Raw genomic sequence first — 22,707 nt, forward strand, 5'->3', positions numbered from 1 at the left:
AGAAGGCTACAAGTATATGTTTTTTCCCTTTTAACTATTTAAGATTTCGACTCAGGTCAAAAAAAAAAAAAAAAAAGAAAAAAAATATATATTTATATTTGAATCTTACAATCACTGGTGAGCAACTTCTTAAATCTTACAATCACTGGTCAGCAACTTTTGTTAACTCTCCCCTTCCTCAGTTAGAAAACGAATAGTGTCCAACTAATTCCCTGTTTTAAAGTGTCAAATTCTCCTTCCTTCAACTTTTTTCACCATTTTGAAATCGTACATAAGCAGTTACACCACTACACATGGCTTTTATAAAACATTTCTATTTTCTCTATATTGTAAGAACCACAAGTGCAATGACCTTGCCTTACTTGTCACTGCATCCAGCTCCTAGGACAAATAATAACAGGTGTTAAAAACTGTTGAATGAATTTTCTTTTCAATTCATAAATAAAGGAGTAATCATTCAAAAGTGAAGATTTTCTCCATCTTGCTAATAAAAAGGAAATAAGTTTGTTAATAAGAGTTCAAGGCCATGAAAATTTGAAGGAAATTAAGTCCTAGAAAGTACTTGTTTTATTATTTTAACAATTACGGGGAGGGAGGATGAGGAAGGGTGTGTGAATGCCTATAACGTTAAGGACATGTTTTGCCCAAAGAACTCTCCCATACAACAACAATACCATACTTGTATATCACATTCTACTCCGTGATTTCATAGCCATTATCTCATTGATGTTCACAATAACCCCGAGTAAGGAGAGGTATTTGTCACCAAGAGACAAGCCCTACAAGAAATGCTAAAGGGAGTTCTTCAGGCTAAAAAGAAAGCACAGGTGATAGCAGCTTGGAGCAGTAGGCATAAATGAAGCTCCGTAGTAAAGGTAACTACATGGGTAAAAGCAAAAAAAAAAAAAAGTACAGTATCTTTTGTATGTAACTTTACTCTTTATTTCCTACAAACTTTAGAATACAAGAAATAATCATATTTCCGTTACGGACATACAATATAAAGAGGGAATGTGTGCAAAAAAACAAAATAAAGAGGGAAAACGGGAAGCAGAGTCTGTGTATGCTATTGAAGTTAAGCTGGTATCACTTTCAACTAGTAGGTTATAAACTTAGGTTGTTTAATACAATCCCACAGTAACCACAAAGGAAGTATTTTAACATATATACAAAAATGAATATGAGAACGGGCTCAATAAGTTACACTGTAAAAGATCAACTATAAACAAAAGGCTGCAATAAAGGAAAAGAAGGACAAAAATGATACAAGATGTTGTTTTAGTTTCCTAGGTTGATCCAAGCAAACACCATGAATAGGTTGGCTTAACAATGGAAATTTATTAGCTTACAGTTTTGAGGCTGTGAAAATGTCCAAATCAAGGCACCATCAAGGTGATGCTTTCTTCTCGAAGACTGACTGTGGATATCCTTGGCTCCTCTGTCACATGGCAAGGCACATGGAGGCACCTGCTGGTCTTTTCCTTCTCTTCCGGGTTTGGTTTTGTTGATTTCAGATTCTTGACTCCTGTGGCTTTTTTTCCTTTCTTTGTTTGAATTTCATTGTTTATAAAGGACTTCAGTAACAGGATTAAGTCCTATCCTGGTTGAGGTGGGCCACACCTTACTGAAGTAACCTCATCAAAAGGTCCTACTTACAATGGATTTACACCCACAGGAATGGATTAGATTTAAGAACATGTTTTTGTGGGGGTACATACAGCTTCAAACCACCACAGATATATAAGAAACAATGGACAAAATGGCTCAACTATGTCCTGCTTTATCAGTAAACGAACTGAATGTAAACAGATAATGTGTCCAAACAAAAGACACATTAGCAGAATGGATTAAAAAAAGCATAATCCAACTATAGGTTGTTTACAAGAGACTTACATTAGACCCAAGGACACAAATTTGAAACAAAAGGATGTAAAAAATATATATTCCATGCATATAGTAACCAAAAGAAAGCTGGGGTAGTTATACTAATATCGGACAAAATTGACTTTAAGTCAAAAACTGTTACAAGCAACAAAGAAGGACACCATATATTAATAAAAGGGTGGGGGGGTCAACCCAACAAGAAGAAATAACAATCATAAACATTTATATGCACCTAATCACAGTGTGCCAAAATACACTAGGCAAACACTGACAAAACTGAAGAGAGAAACAGACACCTCCACGATAATAGTTGGAGTCTTCAATATACCATTTTCATCAAAGGATAAAACAAATAGACAAAAAATAAAAAAGAAAACAGAAATTGAACAATACTATAAATGGACTAGACCTAACAGACATATACAGAACACAGTACCCAAAACAGCAGAATACACATTCTTCTCAGGCGCATATTCAGCATTCTTTGGGACAGATCATATGTTAGGTCACAAAACAAATTTCAAAAGACCGAAATTATGCGAAGCATATTCTCTGACCATAACAGAATGAAGCTAGAAATCAGTAACAAAGGAGAACTGGAAAACCCACAAATACACTGAAGTTAAACAGCACACTCTTAAACAATCAATAGGTCAAAGAAGAAATCACAAGAGAAGTCAGAAAGTATCTTGAAACATATGAAAATGAAAACACAACATACCAGAACTTATGGCAGTAAGCAAAGGCAGTGCTCAGAAGGAAATTTACAGTTCTAAAATGCCTACATTAAAAAAGGTCTCAAATTAGAAAACCAACCTCACACTTGGAAGAACTAAAATGAAGAGGAGCAAACTAAACCCAAGTGAACAGAAGGAAGGAAGTAATAAGGATTAGAGCAGAGATAAATGAAATAGGGAAAAAACAAAAACAAAAGGGAAAACCAATAGAGAGCCCTTTGCCACATCATCTGGGAATGAAGACCATTCCCAGAAACCAGACTGCCAACATATGAGAACATGTCTAAAGGGATTCATAGTTATTATAAAGAGCTCAGAGGGACCCTGAGAAAGGACATCAATCACATCAATGTAGAACACAGTCTCCTTGGAAAGAAAAAGAAGAGGCTTTAGGCTGACAAAGGGTGCAGAAATAGAAAAGAACTGGCTACAATTGGCACTATCTGTAGTCATGTACAGAACATGTTCAAAGGTGTTACACTGGGCTTCCATTACAAGGTGAGATCTGTATATGCTCATTTCTCCATCAACATTGTTATTTAGAAGAGTGGGTCTCTTGTTGAAACCCAAAATTTCTCAGGTAAAATATAAAGCCACAGGATTCGGATGAGGCCAGGTGTTGCTTGTTTAGTACCTCAAGAAAGATGAGTTAATTCTTGAAGGAAATGACATTGAACTTGTGCCAAATTCAGATACTTTGAGTTAGTAAACCACTACAGCTAAAAACAAGGGTATCAGAAAATTTTTGGATGGTATCTATGTCTCTGCAAAAGGAATAGTTCAGGAGGCTAATGAAAAAGATAAGAGATGTCCAGCTATAGAAACAGGATGCCAGATTTTAAAGATCCAATAAAATTAATCTGCTGATTTGAGAATTTTTTATTTAAAAAATTAAAAATAGAGAGAATCAATGAAACCAAAAGTTGATTCTTGGAGAAGATCATTAAAATCAACAAACCTTTAACTAGACTAAAAGAAGAAAAGAGAAAAGACCTAGATGAAATGGGCAAATTCCTAGAAGGAAACAAACTACATTGACTGTGGTGGTTTGAAACTGTATGTACCCCAGAAAATCATGTTCTCAAAGATAATCTATTCCTGTGGGTGTAAATCCATTGTAAGTAGGACCTTTTGATGAGGTTAATTCTGTTGACGTGTGTTCCACCTCAATAAAATGGGTCTTAATCTTTTTACTGGAGTCCACTGTAAGAGAATGTCATTCAGACAAAAAGAGAGAAAGCCACGAAAGCAAGAAACTGAAATCAATGAAACCCAGAAGAGAAGTGTGCCGGTTTGCAACAACACATTCATCATTTCTGCTCAAGTCCTCATCAGAAGTATCTTTAGAGTCCATATTTCCACAAACAGTCTCTTTAAAGCAGTTTGGCCTTTTCTATCAAGCTCCTCACAACTCTTCCAGAAACTCCCCCTTATCCATTTAAAAAGCCATTCCAACATGTTTGGTATTTGCAAACTCAGCAGCAAAAGCACCCCACTTCTGGTACCAAAATCTGTTCTAGTTTGCTAATGCTGCAGAATGCAAAACACCAGAGATGGATAGGCTTTTATAAAATGGGGGTTTATTTCACTACACAGTTACAGTCTTAAGGCCACAAAGCATCCAAGGTAACACCTCAGCAATCGGGTACTTTCACCAGAGGATGGCCAATGGCATCCGGAAAACCTCTGCTAGCTAGGAAGGCAGCTGGCATCTGCTCCAAAGCTCCGGCCTCAAAACGGCTTTCTCCCAGGACTTTCCTTTCTAGCAAGCTTGCTTCTCTTCAAAACATCACTCCCAGCTGCACTCTCCTTCCTCCCCCCGAGTCAGCTCATTTATATAGCTCCACAGATAAAGGCCCACCCTGAATGGGTGGGGCCATGCCTCCATGGGAACATCTCATTACCCACAGCTGGGTAGGGCACATTCCAAGCAAATCCAACCATCACCAAAACGCCTGCCCCACACAAGACCAAAAAGATAATGGCATTTGGGGGACACAATAAACTCAAACCGGCACAAGAAGGGATAAGACCAGTAGGCACCATCAAGTGCCTTGCAATGTAACAGAGGAGCCAAAAATTGCCAGCAGCTGGTCCTTAGAAAGAAAGCATCACCTGACGACACCATGATATGGACATTTTTCTTGGCATCAAAAATGTAAGCTTGTAAGCTAATGAAATGCCACTGCTAAAGCCAACACCTTTCATGGTATCTGCTTTGAGCGGCTTAGCAAACTGAAACACTGATTCAAGAAGAAACAAAGGATCTCAACAGACCAATAACAAGTAGAGATTGAATCAGTCATCAAAAACCTCCCAACAAAGGAAAGTTCAGGATGAGATGGCTTCACAGGTGAGTTTTACCAAATTCCAAGAATTAACTCCAAGCCTGCTCCAACTCTTCGAAAAAATCGAAGAGGGAACACTGCCCAACTCATTCTATGAGGCCAACATCATCCTCATACCAAAGCCAAAGATATCATGAGAAAATAAAATTAAAGACCACTATCCCTCATGAATATAGGCGAAAGAATCCTCAACAAAATACTACCAAACCGAATCCAATAGCACCTTAAAAGAATTATTCACCATCATTAAATGGGATTTATCCCAGGTATGCAAGGTCAGTTTAACATAAGAAAATCAATTAAGGTAATACAACCACATTAATAAAACAAACGAAAAAAAAAAATGATCATTTCGACTGAGGCAGAAAAAGCATTTGACAAAATCCAGCACCTCTTCTTGATAAACTAGGAAATAGAAGAAAACTAGGAATAGAAGGAAATGTCCTTAACATGATAAAAGGCACATATGAAAAACCCACAGCAAATATCATACTCAATGGTGAAAGTCTGAAAGGTTTCCCCCTAAGATCAGGAACAAGACAAGGATGTCCACTATCACACACTGTTATTCAACATTATATTGGAAGTCCTAGCCAGAACAATTAGGCAAGAAAAAGAAATGGTTATATCTGTATATATGTACAAATATATGTATAAACATACATGTATATGTTTAACTTCCGAAAAAACCATCAAACTGTTTTCCAAAGTGTACCATTTTACACTCCCACCAGCAATGTATGAAGTTTCGTTTCTCCATATCTTGCCAACATTTAGGATAGTGAGTATTTTTTTAATTTTAGCCAATTTAAGGGACGTATTGGTGCCATTCCATTATGGTTTTAATTTGCATTACCCTAATGGCTAAATGATGGTTGGCATCTTTTCATGTACCTACTTGCCTTCTGTTCAAGTTTGCTAGTGCTGCCAGAATGCAAAACACCAGAAATGGATTGGCTTTTATAAAAGGGGGTTTATTTGGTTACAAAGTTAGTCGTAAGTTAGTCTTAAGGCCATAAAGTGTACCATAAAGGTAACACATCAGCAATTGGGTACCTTCATTGGAGGATGGCCAATGGTGTCCGGAAAACCTCTGTTAGCTAGCAAGGCACATGGCTGGCATCTGCTCCAAAGTTCTGGAGCAGGACCTTCCTCTCTAGGCTGCAGATTATCAAAAATGTCACTCTTAGTTGCACTTGGGGTATTTGTCCTCTCTCAGCTTCTCCAGAACAAGAGTCTGCTTTCAGCAGCCGTCTTTAAACTCTCTCATCTGCGGTTCCTGTGCTTTCTTCAAAGCATCCCTCTTGGCTGTAGCTCGTCTTCAAAATGTCACTCACAGCTGCACTGAGTTCCTTGTGTTTGTCAGCTCATTTATATGGCTCCACTGATCAAGGCCCATCCTGAATGGGTGGGGCCATGCCTCCATGGAAATTATCTCATCAGAGTTATCACCTACAGTTGGGTGGGGCATATCTCCATGGAAACAACCTAATCCAAACGTTCCAACTTAATCCCCACTAATATGTCTGCCCCACAAGATTGCATCAAAGAATATGGCTTTTTCTGGGGGACACAATACATTCATACTGGCACACCTTCCATATATCTTCTTTGGTGAATGTCTGTTGGAATCTTTTGCCCTTTCTAAAACTTGAGTTATTTGCCTCCTTACTAGTCATTTGTACGTTCTTTAAATATTCTGGACAAATCTTTAATCATATATATATATATTTTGCAAACATTTTCTTCCAAGTCTATGGTTTGTCTTTCATTTTCTTAACAACATCCTTTGAAGCAAAAGTTTTTAATTTTGATGAAGTCCATTTTATCAATTTTTTTACAGATCATGCTTTTTGTAAAATTACATCTAAGAAACCTTTGTCTAATTCAAGGTCATGAAGGTTTATCCCTATGTTTTCTTCTGAGAGCTTTATAGTTTCAGCTCTTATATTTAAATTGTTGATCCTATATTTATTTCTAGACATTTTATAGATTCACATTTTACATTTAGATAATCTATTTTTATACATAGCGTGAAATAAGGGTCTAGGTGTCATTTTTAAAAACATTTTATCTTGAAATACTTTCAAACTTACATGACAGTTACAAAAATAATACAAACCCCAATTGGAGAACTCTAACATACCTCCCCCCAGATACTCAGATCAGCCAATTTTAACATATCATATCATATCATATCCTATATCATTCTATCTATCCATCTTTCTATCAATCCATTTCCTGAACACTTGAGTATAGACTGTATGTTTATGCTCCTCGAAAACTTAAAACTGCCAAGTACATTTCCTAAAAACAAGAATATTCACTTATGAATCTACCTTAAGTGCAGTTATTAAGTTTACGCAATTTTACATTGATACAAAGCTTACAAGTCTATACTCCAATTTTTTCATATGTCCCAATAATGTCACTTTGAGCCTTTTCTTCTCCTTTGCTAGATCCCATCCAGGATCACTATTCCATTTAATGGTCAATGTCTCTTTAATTGGTCTTTCTTTCTTTCCCTTTTTTTTTTTTCAGTTGTGGGAACATATATACAACATAAATTTTCCCATTTCAACCACTCCCAACTATACCATTCAGTGGGATTAATGACATTCACAGTATCTTCCATTACAAAAATTCGCCATCTTCCATTATGAAATTTTTCCCATCTCCCCAAACAGAAACCTAACAGACTCATTTGCATTAACTCCCTTAGATGTCATTTTTTTACGTATGGATATCTAATTCTTCCAGCAGCATTTGTTGAAAAGGCTACCCTTTTCCCCAATGTATTATCCTGACATCTTTTCCACAAGTCAATTGATCATGCAGATGTAAGTTTATTTCTTGACTCTATTCTATTTCATTGATTTATTTTAACTACCACTTTATAGTTAAGTTTTGAAGTCATGAAGTAAAAGACCTTTAGTTCTTTTTCAAAATTGTTTTTGCTCTTCTAAGTCCTTTACATTTCCCTATACACTTTAGAATTAGTTTGTCAATTTCTACAAGGAAATCTATTGGGAATTTGATAGGAATTGCATTCAATCTATAGATCAATTTGGGCCTTCCAATCCATAAAGATGGTATATCTCTCCATTTATGTTGGTCATTTTAAATTTCTCTCTTAGTATTTTATAGTTTTTATAGTTACCAGTGTATAAAAATACTTACTTTTAAACACCAATGATAAACTTAATTAAGCTTTAAATCTGGAATCAAATTATAATAACAAATCTTGCAAAAGTTATTTTAGAATCTTCCTGCCACAATTTTAACTTTACTATACCTTCTGTTCAACAATGGGACAAATAACGAACAATCTCAATGAACAATTGGATGAAGATCCATTGTCTTATCCTAATGACTATAAACCATTTATAAAACTAGCAGGAAAAGTGAACTCCTTTCTCAAAGAAGGTACTTTTCTTGACTGAAATTCCCACAAAAGTTTACGGCAGAAGAAACTAAATACTTAGTCTGGTGTTTCTTCTCTAACCCCCAGCAAACTCAAAAAAATTCCATAAACCAGCGACATATCCATAAAAAAATTTCTACATCTGTAACTTAGCTTGGGAAACACAATAAAATGTACCATTTCCAGTCTTCTGTCTCAATCTTTACAGCATGATTTGTGTCTACAGTTCTAAATGTATAAGCCTTCATAGAAGCATATTTATCAAATAAAATGGAAGCTAAGGTTCTATCAAAAGGTTAAAAGTATGAATGTTAACATAGACTTTTTAATGAGAAATTCATTTATAGAAAATTGCATTCATACCAGAACTATGTATAAGAATTCATAATTACACTATTTATAAGAGCAAAAAGTAGAAACTACCCATATACCCACTAACAAGAGCAGAAGGCAAAAACTGTGGTATATTCACATTATTGAACATTGTACTAGTGAAAATGGATTAACTATATCTATGTGTAACAACATGATGAATATTATAAACATACAGTTGAGGGTGAAAAGACCAAGTCCCAGAAAAAAGCAAGCAATATAATTCCAAGCCAAACTAAAGGCCTTGTTGGAGCACACATATATTCATGACTTTCAAAGAAGCAAGAGAATGGTAAAAACAAAAATCTGGACAGAAGTTACAGGAGACAAGGTGTGGAGGAGGCAGGAGGAGGCAAGAGAAGGCAGGAAATGGAATACGTGAGGAACACAAAGAAATGCAAGTTATTAGTAATGTTCTAGTTCTTAGGCTGAGCAGCATTCATATACTTTATAACTTACATACATGTTATATAATTCTTTTCTAGTTATTGAATAATACATTTTTTAAAAAACAAGGAAGAAATTATTAAAAATCACCCATTATAGGGAGTCGGCAGCGGGAAGCGGCGGCCGCCGGGGTCTCGCGGGCTTGGCGGGGCGGGGCGCAAAGGGCAGGGGGAGCCGCGCCGCGCACCCAGCGCCGTGATGGGGCTGGAGACCGAGAAGGCGGACGTCCAGCTCTTCGTGGACGACGACGTGTACAGCCGCCATAGCGGCATCGACTACGGCGACCCCGAGAAGGTCGCCGACTTGGGTATGGACCGGGATCCTCACCGGCTCAACTCGCATCTCCAGCTAGGTTTCGAGGATGTGATCGCGGAGCCGGTCTCTACGCACTCCTTAGACAAGGTGTGGATCTGCAGCCATGCGCTGTTTGAAATCAGCAAATACCTGATGTACAAGTTCCTGACGGTGTTCCTGGCGATTCCCCTGGCCTTCGCTGCGGGAATCCTGTTTGCCACCCTCAGCTGTCTGCACATCTGGATTCTAATGCCTTTTGTAAAGACCTGCCTAATGGTCCTGCCTTCAGTGCAGACAATATGGAAGAGTATGACAGATGTTGCCATTGGCCCATTGTGTACAAGCGCAGGACGCATCTTCTCTTCCGTCAGCCTGCAGCTGAGCCACGACTGAACACTTCCACACCAGGTCTGGAGATTTGGAAACTGTAATACTTCTTTGTTATTGTAACATAGAAGCACTACTGTTCCGTTCATTTCCCAATTGTTCTAATTAAGAAAACTATTCAGATGGGCAACCATGTTTAGACATTTTTATTGGCGGATCTTTTCAAATAATCTTTTATAATTAATAGCCAAGGGTTTCATATCTAACTTTATAACAAGTAGGTTGGCAACACTTAATTTTAAAGGCAATTTTTGCTTTAGTACAGAAGTATAAATTTTATAATGATGAATTTATGATCAATGAACATTTCTTTCAAAACCCTACAATGGTTTTGTGTACAACTGTTAAAACATGATATTTCTTATTTTTTTACTTGGAGAGTAGTATTTTTAAATTAACTTTACAGATAAATTTTGATGGATATTTAGAGATAGAATATATAAATATCCTGGAAAAAGCAGTAATAGAAGCACACAGTGGGGAGAGTAGCTATTGAATATAATAAAACAATAAATGAAAATAGATTCATGAAAACATGTTCCTTTAAATAAGATATTGTTAACCTACAGGCCTATTTAACAAAATGTTCATTTTGCTGTATATTTTGTACTTAATGTAAATGTTGCTCTAATCAGATTGCTTTAAAGCACTTGTAATTATATGTTTTCTTGTTGAACTAATATATAGAATGAGTAAATGTATCTCCCATAAGAAATGTCATTGGTGAGATTGCACTGTCTTGATTATGTAAACATATATATCTTATTTTGAAATAGAATGTAAAAGACTGATATACAATCCTTTCCTTTCTAACTTTTCCAAGCAAAATCCCAAAATGTTTTATGACAGATTTGTATCTCGCCGTAATCTTAAAATAATCCATATCTAATTAATACTTTGTCAAGGAGATGCTTTCTCTCTTTTAGTTAAAAATTAAACCTGTATTCTGGTATTCCTATTAATGTTTCACTTTATTTTCAAGTAATGTTGGTGCTATTTAATAATATTTTATAAGAAAAACTACTTCTGGCACTTAAAGTACAATTTACACTACTGTGATTCATGTAGAAAGGCTTATAGGAGAGTTTGTTTCTTTTTGGATGCATGCTACTGAACTATATGTATAAATTAAAAACTAACAGCTATAAAGTTTGAAGATGTTGTGTTATATGTGTTTTGTAGCACAGTATACAATTATTCTATCATTTTTAAGCTATGGGGTCCTTTTTCAGTGTTACGAGTCACTGTTTTAAAAATCCCACTGTTCTTTTAAAAATACAGCAAAATGATAAGTGTGTACCAAAAATGTCTATGATGAGAGCGGTTTTTAAACAAATTTACTACAATTTACACATCTTAAAAGTATGCAAATACACAGATTTCAGATTTACTGTCAGAACCTGAATTAACATTCATTTGAATATTCTCATCAGTGACAGATCTTCATTGAATGAAGAGTAATTTACTGTCCAAATTGCCAGAACTGGTGAATATATACGATGATTGAACTGGAATACTACTGGGGAACAAAGCTAGTGAATGATTCTAGTGTGACACTCATATGCTCTTGAAGGTAGATACAAAAGAGAAATTTCAAAACTGCCTTAGGCCATTGCAGCATCCTTGGAAAACACTCTCAGGATCTTTATCTTAAAGAACAACCATTCATTTGGCTATTTAGATTCTATTGTGTTAAAAAGTCAGTCAGTCGCATGACTTTACAGTTACACCTTGTATTTAAAATGTTTTGTAAGAATGTTTGGATATGTTGATGGGCCAAAATTATTTAATTAATCAGAAATCAATTTTAATCAATCATGAACTATCCTTTCAAACAGCTATGGCTATTTGTTTTAAAGTCTAAATATACACATATAGTCATATTAAAACACCTTTTAATTTAAAAAAAAAAAAAAAAAAAAAAAAAAAAAAAATCACCCATTATAAACCATTTGCTAGAAGCTTAATTGGGGGCATTCAAAATACACTTCACATTTTTAAAGATTTTACCTTTGTTTCTGTTCAATTGCTTTGTCCAAGTGCTGAAAGATATCCTGAAACAGAGTGCAGCTAGATCTACTGTTAATAGTATAGCCATATCCTCTTTTCCAGTATTGTTTCAGATCATTTAAATACTCCAATACCTAAAAAAAAATTTCAAAAATCATTTTACATTTTCATTAATGTAACAAATTCCCTGATATAACAATGCTTTCAAAAAGGTTACACTGTTTAATTACTATTCTGCAGAAAGTATAGTATGATCTTAGCATTCACAAATTTTACATTTGCATTTCAAGCATTTTAAAGTTGACCCCATAGGTCCATGATGTATAGAGATTTATGTCGAATCATGTGTACATAAAGGCTGGCATGCAAGAGGTTGGTGTATTTACAGCAGTAATTCAGCATCTGTAACAGTTTAAGATAGAGGACATGTGCTAACCTCCTCTTTCTTCTAAACTTACATTAAGATGAGAACAAAGATATATATTTATATAGAAGAAAGAAAAATAAAAGAATATCCATTATAGCGTAAGAAAGATGCCAACAGTGGATCAGGAAACCTAAAAAATTTTAGGAATACAGAAGCCAAATAAAAAACGATTGACTTTGGTTCATGTAGCAGTTTGGCAAAAGTAACAATAAAAGAGCATCAAGGAAGAACTTCGGGGAAGATAGCACAGTAGCTCCAGGACTCACTTCTCCTCCAGAACAGCTAGTAGACAGGCAGGAACAGCCTGAAACAACTGTTCTGGGGCTCTGAAGACCAGGGAAGCAGTGTACAGCATCCAGGGAAGAGCAGGAAGAAGAGGCTGAGAAACTGCATAAAGAACTATGAGATACTCCGTGGTGGCTTCCAGCATCCATTCCCCACTCTCGAGGCAGGCCACCATGGGGCCCAGACCCTGGCTGGCTGCTAAGGACAGAGAGAGACATTTCCCCATGAATGGGGAAAGACCTAACTGCACACCTAGAAGAATCAGAAAAAGAACAGCAAACAGAAGGAAAGACATAAAAAAGATCAGAGCAGAAATAAATGAAATTGAGAATTAAAAAACAATAGAGAATCAACAAAACCAAAGTTGGTTCTTTGAGGCCAATAAAATGGACAAACCCTTAGCTAAACTGAGAAAAAAAGAGAGAAGATGCAAATGAATAAAATCAGAAATGAGAAAGGGGACATTACTACTGACTCCATAGAAATAAAAAGAAAGAAATAGAAGACCTCAGCAGACCAATTACAAGTAAAGAAATTGAATCAGTCATCAAAAACTTCCCAACAAAGAAAATTCCAGGACCAGATGGCTTCACAGGTGAATTCTACCAAACTTTCTAAAATGAACTGACACCATTCCTGCTCAAACACTTTCAAAAAAAAATTGAAGAAAAAGGAACACTACCTAATTCATTTTATGAAGCTAACTACCTAACTCATTCTATGAAGCCAACATCACCCCAATACCAAGGCCAGATAAAGATACTACAAGAAAGGAAAACTACAGGCCAATGTCCCTAATGAATACAGATGCAAAAATTCTCAACAAAGTGCTTGCAAATTGAATCCAAAGACACATTAAAAGAATCATACACCATGAACAAGTGGGGTTAACACCTGGCATGCAAGGATGGTTCAACATAAGAAAATCAATCAATGTAATACAGCACATTAACAAATCGAAAGGGAAAAATCAAGTGATCATCTTAATAGATGCAGAAAAAGCATTCAACAAAATTCAGCATCCTTGTATGATAAAAACACTTCAAAAGGTAGGAATTGAAGGAAACTTCCTCAATATGATAAAGTGCATATATGAAAAACATCCAGCTAGCACAGTACTCAACGGAGAGGCTGAAAGCCTTCCCTCTAAGATCAGGAACAAGACATGGGTGCCCACTGTCACCTCTATTCTTTAACATTTTGCTAGACATCCTAGCCAGAGCAATCCAGCAGGACAAAGAAATAAAAGGCATCCAAATTTGAAAGGAAGAAGTAGAACTGTCATTATTTGCAGATGACATGATCATATATTTGGAAGATCCTAAGAAGTCAATAGCAGAGCTACTTAAGCTAATAAATTCAGCACAGTGGCGGGATATAAGATTAATGTGCAAAAGTCAGTAATGTTCCTATACCCTAGAAATGACCTAACTGAAGAGACACTCAAGAAAAAGATTCCATTCTCAACAGCAGCTAAAAAAATTAAGTACCTAGGAATAAACTTAGCCAAGGATGTTAAAGACCTTTACACAGGAAATTATATAACTTTACTAAAAGAAATCAAAGGGGACCTAAATGGATGGAAAGATAGTCCATGTTCATGGATAGGACAGCTAAACATTTAAGGTGTCAATTCTACTCAAAATGAGCTACAGATTCAATGCAATTCCAATCAAAATTCTAAAAACATACTTTGCAAACCTGGAAAAGTAGTTACCAAATTTATTTGGAAGGGAAGAGAAAGGGGCCTCAAATTGCTAAAAACATTCTAAAAAAGAAGAACAAAGTGGGAAGGTCTTACACTTCCTGACTTTGAAGCCTACTATAAAACCACAGTAGTCAAAACAGCATGGTATTGGCACAAAGATAGACCTATTATCAATGGAATAAAATTGAGAGTTTGGAAATAGACACCCAGATCTATGGTCGACTGATTTCTGACAAGGCCCCCAAATCCACTGAAATGGGAGAGAACAGTGTCTTCAACAAATGTGGCTGGGAGAACTGGATATTCATATCCAAAAGAATGAAAGAGGACCCCTACACCTCACACCCTATACAAAAATTAACTCAAAGTGGATCAAAGACCTCAATATAAGAGACAGTACCATAAAACTCCTAGAAGATAATGTAGGGAAATATCTTTAAGACCTTTAAGACCTAGTATTAGGAGGTAGCTCTTAGACCTTACACCCAAAGCACAAGCAACAAAAGAAAAAACATATAAATGGGAACTGCTCAAAATCAAAAGCTTCTGTACCTCAAAGGAAATTTGTCAAAAAAGGTGAAGAGGCAGCCAATGCAATAGGAGAAAATATTTGGAAACTATATATCTGAAAAGAGACTGATATCCTGCATATATAAACAAATCCTACAACTCAATGACAAGAGTACAAACAGTCCAATTATAAAATGGGCAAAAGATATGAAAAGACAGTTTTCTGAAGAGGAAATACAAATGGCTAAAAAACACATGAAAAAATGTTCATCGTCACTAGCTATTAGAGAAATGCAAATCAAAAGCACAATGGGATATCATCTCACATCAATAAGAATGGCTGACATTAAACAATCAGGAAACTACAAATGCTGGAGAGGATGCAGAGAAATCGGAACTCCTATTCATTGCTGGTAGGAAAGTATAATGGCACAGTTTGGCAGTTCCTCAGAAAACTGGATATTGAGTTACCCTATAATCTGGGAATTTCACTTCTCAATATACATCCAGAAGATCTGAAAGCAGTGACATAAAGAGAGATTTGCACACAGAGTTCATAGTAGCATTGTTCACAATTGCCAAGAGATGGAAACAATCCAAATGTCCTTCAACAGATAAGTGGATAAACAAAATGCGGTACATATACATATGATGTAATACTATGCAGCAGTAAGAAGGAATGAGATCCTGAAACCTTTGACAACATGGATGAACCCTGAAGGCATAAATGCTGACTGAAATAAGCCAGTCACAAAAGGAGAGATATTGTATGTTACCACTAACGTGAACTTCCTGAACAATGTGAAATCAGTATCTTAAAATATACAATATAGGGGACCTAGAGATAGAGTGAAACTAGTGAATGGGGAATAACCTAATATTTACAAATGTGATAATGAGGGTGAACTTAAAGATATGGGGTGATGATTGTTCATTAATGTGATTAGTATCAGTGCCACACTGAAGGCGACCATGACCAAAAGTGGTTTTTTAAAGGCATGTGACCCACAGAGTAGCACTACAAATATAAGTAAGTGTTTGCATGATATACTTCTAAGGTATGACACTGCTACAAAGAGTTAACAACAGAGTGGCATCCGGAAAAACTACCCATTATATATTATAGACTATATTTAATACAAATACCTTACCAGCACTACATAATACTAGGGATGATTAATTAGCAGCTGATAAGAGCTATGGGATGTTTTGTGTTATGATAATTGTTTAAAATTGAGATAATGATTGTACAACTAAGTGAAGATAACGTGAGACACTGATTATCTTGGACAGAATATATGCTATGTGAAATTAGGAACCTCCTACTTAATAAATCAAGCCCTGGATCTTGAGGCTTGCTTTTGTGAAACTTCTGGTTGTAAAGGGGAGGATAAGCCTTACGATAATTATGACTAAAAGGGACCTCCAGAGAACCTCTTTTGTTATTCAGACATGGCCTTTCTCTCTCTAAGCCCAACTCTGCAAATAAATTTATTAACCTCCCCCCTATATGGGACAGGACTTCCAGGAATGAGCATGGCCCTGGCATCAAGGGATTGCAAATGCTTTCTTGACCAAAAGGGGGAAAAGAAAGGTAACAAAATAAGGTTACAGCAGCTAGGAGATTTCAAATTGAGTCAAGAGGCTATCTTGGAGGTGACTCTAGTGCAAGCTCCAGCTAGATATCCCAAATCACCACTGTATGCCAAGCCCAAACCAACAGTAGTCCCGAAATACCTAGGTCCCCATCTGAGATTCTATAAAAGTTTCACTCACTAAGTTTCTCTCTCAGAAACTTAAATCCACCAGAGCATTTGTATGCCAGACAAGTCCTGAAACCCAGAGGCAATCCCCTTCCCCATAATGTTGACACTCCTTTTCAATATGAAAAAGACACCCGTGAAGATCGAGAAAGTGATTAAACAAAAGGAAGGGGTACCAACAGACGAAATGGTATTTAACAAAGGATTACTAATACTGAATCTTTATATAAATACATATTTTTTTAGATGCCAGGGTATTAGAATATCTAGAAGGAAATAACAGAAATGGTGGAACTGTAACCCATAACATTCTTTGAAATTTGCTCTATATCTACTCATTAAATTGTACTTTGAAAGATATCACCTTTCTGTATATATCTTATACTTCACAATAAGGAAAGAATCGAAATTGTGGAACTGTAACCCATAATATTCTTTGAAATTACCTATATTACTATTTGCTAAATTACATGTTGAAAGTTATCACCTTTCTGTATATCTGTTATACTTCACAATAAGGAAATAACTGAAACTGTGGAACTGCAACCCATAACATTCTTTGAAATCTGCTAACTACTTGTTAAATCACACTTTGGAAGTTATCACTGTTATGTATATATACGTTACATTTCACAATAAAAAATGTAACTAAAAAATCAGTAATGTTTCTATACACTAGTAATGAACAATCTGAGGAGGAAATCAAGAAAAAAAAGTCCATTTATAATAGCAACTAAAAGAATCAAATATCTAGGAATAAATTTAACCTAGGATGTAAAGGATTTGTACTGAAAAATCATTGCTAAAAGAAATCAAAGATCTAAATAAATGGAAGAGCTTTTCGTATTCATGGACTGGAAGACTAAATGTTGTTAAAATGTCAATTCTACCCAAATTGATGTATAGATTCAACACAATACCAATCAAAATTCCAATAGACTACTTTGCAGAAATGGAAAAGCTGATTATCAAATTTATTTGGAAGTGTAAGGGGCCCTGAATAGTCAAAAACATCATGCAAAAGAAGAATGATGTTGGAAGACTCACATTTCCTGACTTTAAAGCTTATTAGAAACCTAAGTAGTCAAAACAGCACAGTACTGGCATAAAGATAGCTATGTTGACCAATGGAATCAAATTGAGAGTTCAGAAATAGACTTACATTTATGGCCAACTGATATTTGATAAGGCTAGCAAGTCCACTCAACTGGAGAGAACAGACTCTTCAACAAATGGTGCTAGGAAAACTGAATATCCACGTGCATAAGAAGGACAGAGGACCCCTATCTCAAACCTTATACAAAAACCAAATAAAAAAGGATCAAAGGCCTAAATATAAGAACCAGGTCCATAAAACTCCCAGAAGAAAATGCAGGGAAGCATCCTCAAGAGCTTGTGGTAGGCAATAGTTTCTTAGACTTTACACCCAAAACACAAGCAAGGGAAGAAGAAATAGATACATGGGACCTCCTAAGAATTAAAAACTTCTGTGCTTTAAAGGATTTTGTCAAGAAAGTAAAAAGGCAGTCTACTCAATGGGAGAAAATATTTAGAAACCACATATACAATAAGGGTTTAATATCCAGAATTCAACAATAAAAAGACAAACAACCCAATTTAAAAAGGGGCAGAAGTCTTGAATAGACATTTTCCCAAAGAGGAAATACAAACAGCTAAAGAGCACATGAAAAGATGCTCAACATCACTAGCTATTAGGGAAATGCAAATCAAAGCCACAGTGAGATATCATTTCACACCTACTGGAAGTGCCACTATTTAAAAAAACAACAACAAAAAACAGAAAACTGCAAGTGTTGCAGAGGATGTGGAGAAATAGGAACACTTACTCACTGCTGGTGGGAATGTAAAATGGGGGGCCGCTGTGGAAGACAGTTTGGCAGTTCCTCAGGAAGCTAAGTATAGAATTGCCATATGCTCCGGCAATCCTGCTACTAGGTATATACCCAGAATAACTGAAAGCAGGGATTCAAACATGCATTTGCATACTGATAGTCATAGCAGCATTATTCACAACTGCCAAAATACAGAAGCAACCCAGTGTCCAAGAAATGATGAACGTATAAACAAAATGTGGTATAAATATACGATGGAATATTATTCAGCTATAAGGAATGCCATCCTAATGCATGTGACATGTATGAACCTTGAGGACATTACGATGAGTGAAGCCAAACCCAAAAGGACAAATATTGTGTGATTCCACTGACATGAACTAATTATAGGTAGCAAACTCAGAATCTAGAACATAGGTTACCAGAGGACAGAATGGGGTAGAGAATGGGGAGCTGATACTTAATTTGTGCAGAATTTCTATTTAGTTTGATTGTAAGTGTTTGGAAAGGGATAGCAGTGATGGAAGCACATTATTGTGGGTGTAATGAACAATGCTTAATTATTTTTGCGTATGTGGTTGAAAGGGAAAGTTTTAAATCATGTATGTTACTAGAAAGAAAGAAGATAAAGTATGGGACTGTATATAACACAGTGAACCCTGTTGTGGACGATGGACTGTGGTTAATAGTACAAATATAAGAATGTTCTTTCATGAATTATAACAAATGTATGACACTATTACAAGGTGTCAAAAATAGGCTGCTATATTGGAAAAAATACACCTAATGTAATCTACGGACTACAGTTAACTGTAATATTTTAATATTCTTTCATCAATTGTTACAAAGGTACCACACTAATGCAAGGTGTCAACAATAGGAAGGTATATGGGAACGTTGTATTTTTTACATGACTTTTCTGTAATCCTATTTCTTCTCTAGTCAAAAAATAACAATAATTAAAAGTGCACCAAGGATATGGGAAAATGGGTACCAATGGAAGAAATGTGTATTGGTACAGACATTCTAAAGGGCAAATTGGCAAAATCCATGAAAACACACATAGTCCATGGTCCATTTTATTCCATTTCTCATAAAGTAATATTCACAGAGGAACACCAGGGAGAATGTAAAAGAATGTCTCTCAGTAGCACTGCTTATAGCTTATAAGGACCAAAAAACAAAAGAAAGGTTGGAGCACAGTGCTAGATTAAAGGAGACTAAAAGACAAGACAAATAAATACAATGAGTGATCCTTGATTGATCTTAAAATTTTAAAAAATAGCTACAAAGGAATTTATTGGACAACTGTGAAAATTTAGATACTGACTTTATATTAGATAATATCATGCAAAAAAATAAATTATTTTGTGGTTATTAGGAAAAAGTTCTTATTCAAATGCATGCCCAAGTTTTTAAGGGTGAAGTGTAATGATGTCTACGAAAAAAAGAAAAGATTGTAAGATGCTTTAAACAGAATAATACATTCCTCCTTAAAAGATGTCAACATCTTACTATTTGAAACTTATGAATATTTTACCTTACATGACAAAAGGGACTCTGAAAATGTGATTAAATTAAGGCTCTTGAGATGGAAAGATTTTCCTGGGCTATATAGGTGTGCCCAATGTAATCACAAGGGTCCTTATAAGAGGGAGTCAGGAAGGTCAGAGCCAGAGTAGGAGGAAGGATGATGGAAAGCAGAAGCTGGAGTGATGTGAGGGGCCATGAGCCAAGGATGTAGGCAGCCTTCAGAAGCTGGAAAAGGCAAGTAATGGTTTGTCCCTCAAGCCTCCAGAAAGAACACAGCTCTGCCAAGACCTTGATTTTAAGACTCATTTGATTTTAAGACTCATTTTGGATTTCTGTCCTCCAGAACTATAACATAATAAATTTGTGTTGTTTTAAGCCACTACGTTTGTGGTAATTTGTTACAGCAGCAACAGAAAAGACAGAAAAGCCAAAGAAAAGGAAAAGGAAAAGGCAAGTAATAGAGAATCTTAGAGTCCTAGGGGTTTTCCTGAGTCACCGAATCTAGTCCAATCAATGATGTGTTTCCAATCAACAGATGTGGAAATCAAGGCACAGAAAAAATAAGTGTTAACTTGAACCAGATCTTAACTTTCAGGTTTTTTGCAATATTATCAGATTACTTTCCAGCAGAGAAAGAGAAGATGTCCAAAAACCAACAGTAAAATAAATAAAAGGGGAGGGACGCAAATAAGGGAAAAGGAGGGAAGTACAATTGGTAACGAGATGATAAATAAGCAGAGGCTAGTTATGACCTGAGATGTGTATTTTCACTGCAGGGAAAATATCCTGTACTTAAACCAGGACTTGTCAGCTTTCAGAAGTAAGAGACCACATGGATATAGTTACTCAGAATAGGAAAGGGGCAGATAGAAAATAGGTGAACCACCTCCCACCATATTTTACCAACTAGAGTAACTCGGACAAAGAAGTGCCTCTGTTAAATTGTAAATTTTCCTTTTGCTAACACTTATCAGTCATTTATACAATAGTGAAAATCACTTCATTATGTTGATCGACTTTTTTCCCTAGGAAAGCAATCTGGATAGGGAGAAAAAGGAGGTGAGGTAATTTTGATACATGTGTATGATGACCATAAGTCTCAGTTTATAATTGTTCTGGCATAATTATTAGCAGTACCCCATTCCCAATATGGAAGATAAATTATATGGTCATCCTAAGCACAGGATCTTCATGGGAGGGTAGGCCAGGAAGTTACTGAACTGATGAGCTATGGCAATTAGAAGAGGTGAGCAGGGTACTGGGTAGCTAGTACAAAAAAAAGAGTAGGTCACCAGGAAGTGATTCAGGAGTACAGAAAGGGGAAATACAATACACCTACTAAGAACTGGTGCTCAGCATCTTACAGCAACAATCCACTGAGGGCTCTTTCCACTTCTTCCACCTTAACCCTACCCCAACCTCAGCACAATATCATAGAAAATCACATATCATTTTTGATCTGGTTGCTGGTCACTTAAATCCCTGTGTAACAAAATAAATCATTTGTTTACCTTCAAATGTACCTTAGCTCTCAGTTTAACAGCCTACTTTTTTTAAAGGCAAGGTACCATGGCAAATAGTATACTTCTTTTCAAAATCTGACATTAAATTTTGAAATTAATAAATTTATTTTCATACAGAATACTGAAGGTTTTACATGCATGCTAGGGATGACTAAGATCCTGAATGACCCAAACATACAGACTTATTGTACTTTCATCCACCAGAATTCTATCCAACACTGCTACCCACAATCTTAAGAAAACAATTAACACTCTCCTTCCCCATCTCTTTGGCTCTAACACCCTAGAATTGACCAGAATTTGCTTCCTTTAAAGTTACTAGAGGTCCCATTTGCCTTTCTCTTTCTGGAGTCTAAAAATCTGCAAGACAGCTATATGAGTAAAGAAAAAGACATGGACTCTGAAGTGGGGAGACAGAAATTGTAGATGAATTACTGATATCACCAGGTGGAACACAGAACTCAGTTTCTCAAGGACACTGTTATAAAAGAAATACGTCTTTGGAAAATCACTTGTCCTCTCTAAGCTTTGGTTTCCCATAGAAAGAAGAATACGTATTATACTAGTTTCACAGCTCCTGCCAGCAGTAAAATTTAATGATGGGTTACATAGGTTTTAGACAGGAGTAGATCAAGAAATGAATCATCATGGAAAAATGTTTTCCAGAGTTTTATGCACCCAATTTATAAGTAAGATGAAACCTATCTAAACAAGTAATCACTCTTTACTTAAGGAAAATTATGAATTTGTCACAGACAATTAATATTCCCTACTTTGCTTGTTTTCTGAAAAGCTGCTTCGAGTTACCAAAAAAAGCACAACAAACAAACAAAATAACAAAACACCAAACATGCAAAAAAAGCAAAGAAACTGCAAAATACCTACCTTTGCATCATCTATGTCAAAAACATCACACCAAGGAGATTTAACACCTTTAATTGCCAGGTCAAATGAACAGGTGAAAAAAGCTACCTGAATTAAATCTGGAGGGAGAAAAAGGGTAAATATTTCTGGGTTATTATTTTCTCCAATTTTCCAAAGGCTAAATAAATATCTATAGAATACCATGTACAGCATAGCTTTAGAAACTGAATGCATTTAGCTTGGAGAAGAGACTATTCAGTTTCTGACTGGCTATCAAAGAATTAAGACTTGCTCTGTACAATCCAAAGGATTGATACTGAACTGTCAGGAAGAACACA

General features: G+C 35.9%; 2 protein-coding genes across 3 annotated transcripts in view; one reads left to right on the forward strand and one right to left on the reverse strand.

The window, feature by feature from the left end:
- The window catches only part of MINPP1 (multiple inositol-polyphosphate phosphatase 1), a 49,566-nt gene that overhangs the window by 18,861 nt on the left and 7,998 nt on the right, over nucleotides 1–22,707 (reverse strand). The window contains exons 3-4 of one of the 2 annotated variants that reach the window (XM_037804783.1): nucleotides 22,391–22,488; nucleotides 11,904–12,037 (exon numbers count right to left, since the gene is read on the reverse strand). The exons of the other annotated variant lie outside the window; for it this stretch is intronic. Coding sequence (XP_037660711.1) covers nucleotides 11,904–12,037; nucleotides 22,391–22,488 — 232 coding nt within the window. The remainder of the gene's footprint in view (nucleotides 1–11,903; nucleotides 12,038–22,390; nucleotides 22,489–22,707) is intronic. 2 annotated transcript variants of the gene reach the window in all.
- On the forward strand, nucleotides 9,352–11,789 carry LOC119510465 (caveolin-2). The gene has a single exon (XM_037804785.1). The coding sequence runs from the start codon at nucleotides 9,411–9,413 to the stop codon at nucleotides 9,897–9,899; it is 489 nt and encodes a 162-aa protein (XP_037660713.1). The 5' UTR covers nucleotides 9,352–9,410; the 3' UTR covers nucleotides 9,900–11,789.

Source organism: Choloepus didactylus, chromosome 15, assembly GCF_015220235.1.
Source record: "Choloepus didactylus isolate mChoDid1 chromosome 15, mChoDid1.pri, whole genome shotgun sequence".
NCBI lineage: Eukaryota > Metazoa > Chordata > Mammalia > Pilosa > Megalonychidae > Choloepus > Choloepus didactylus.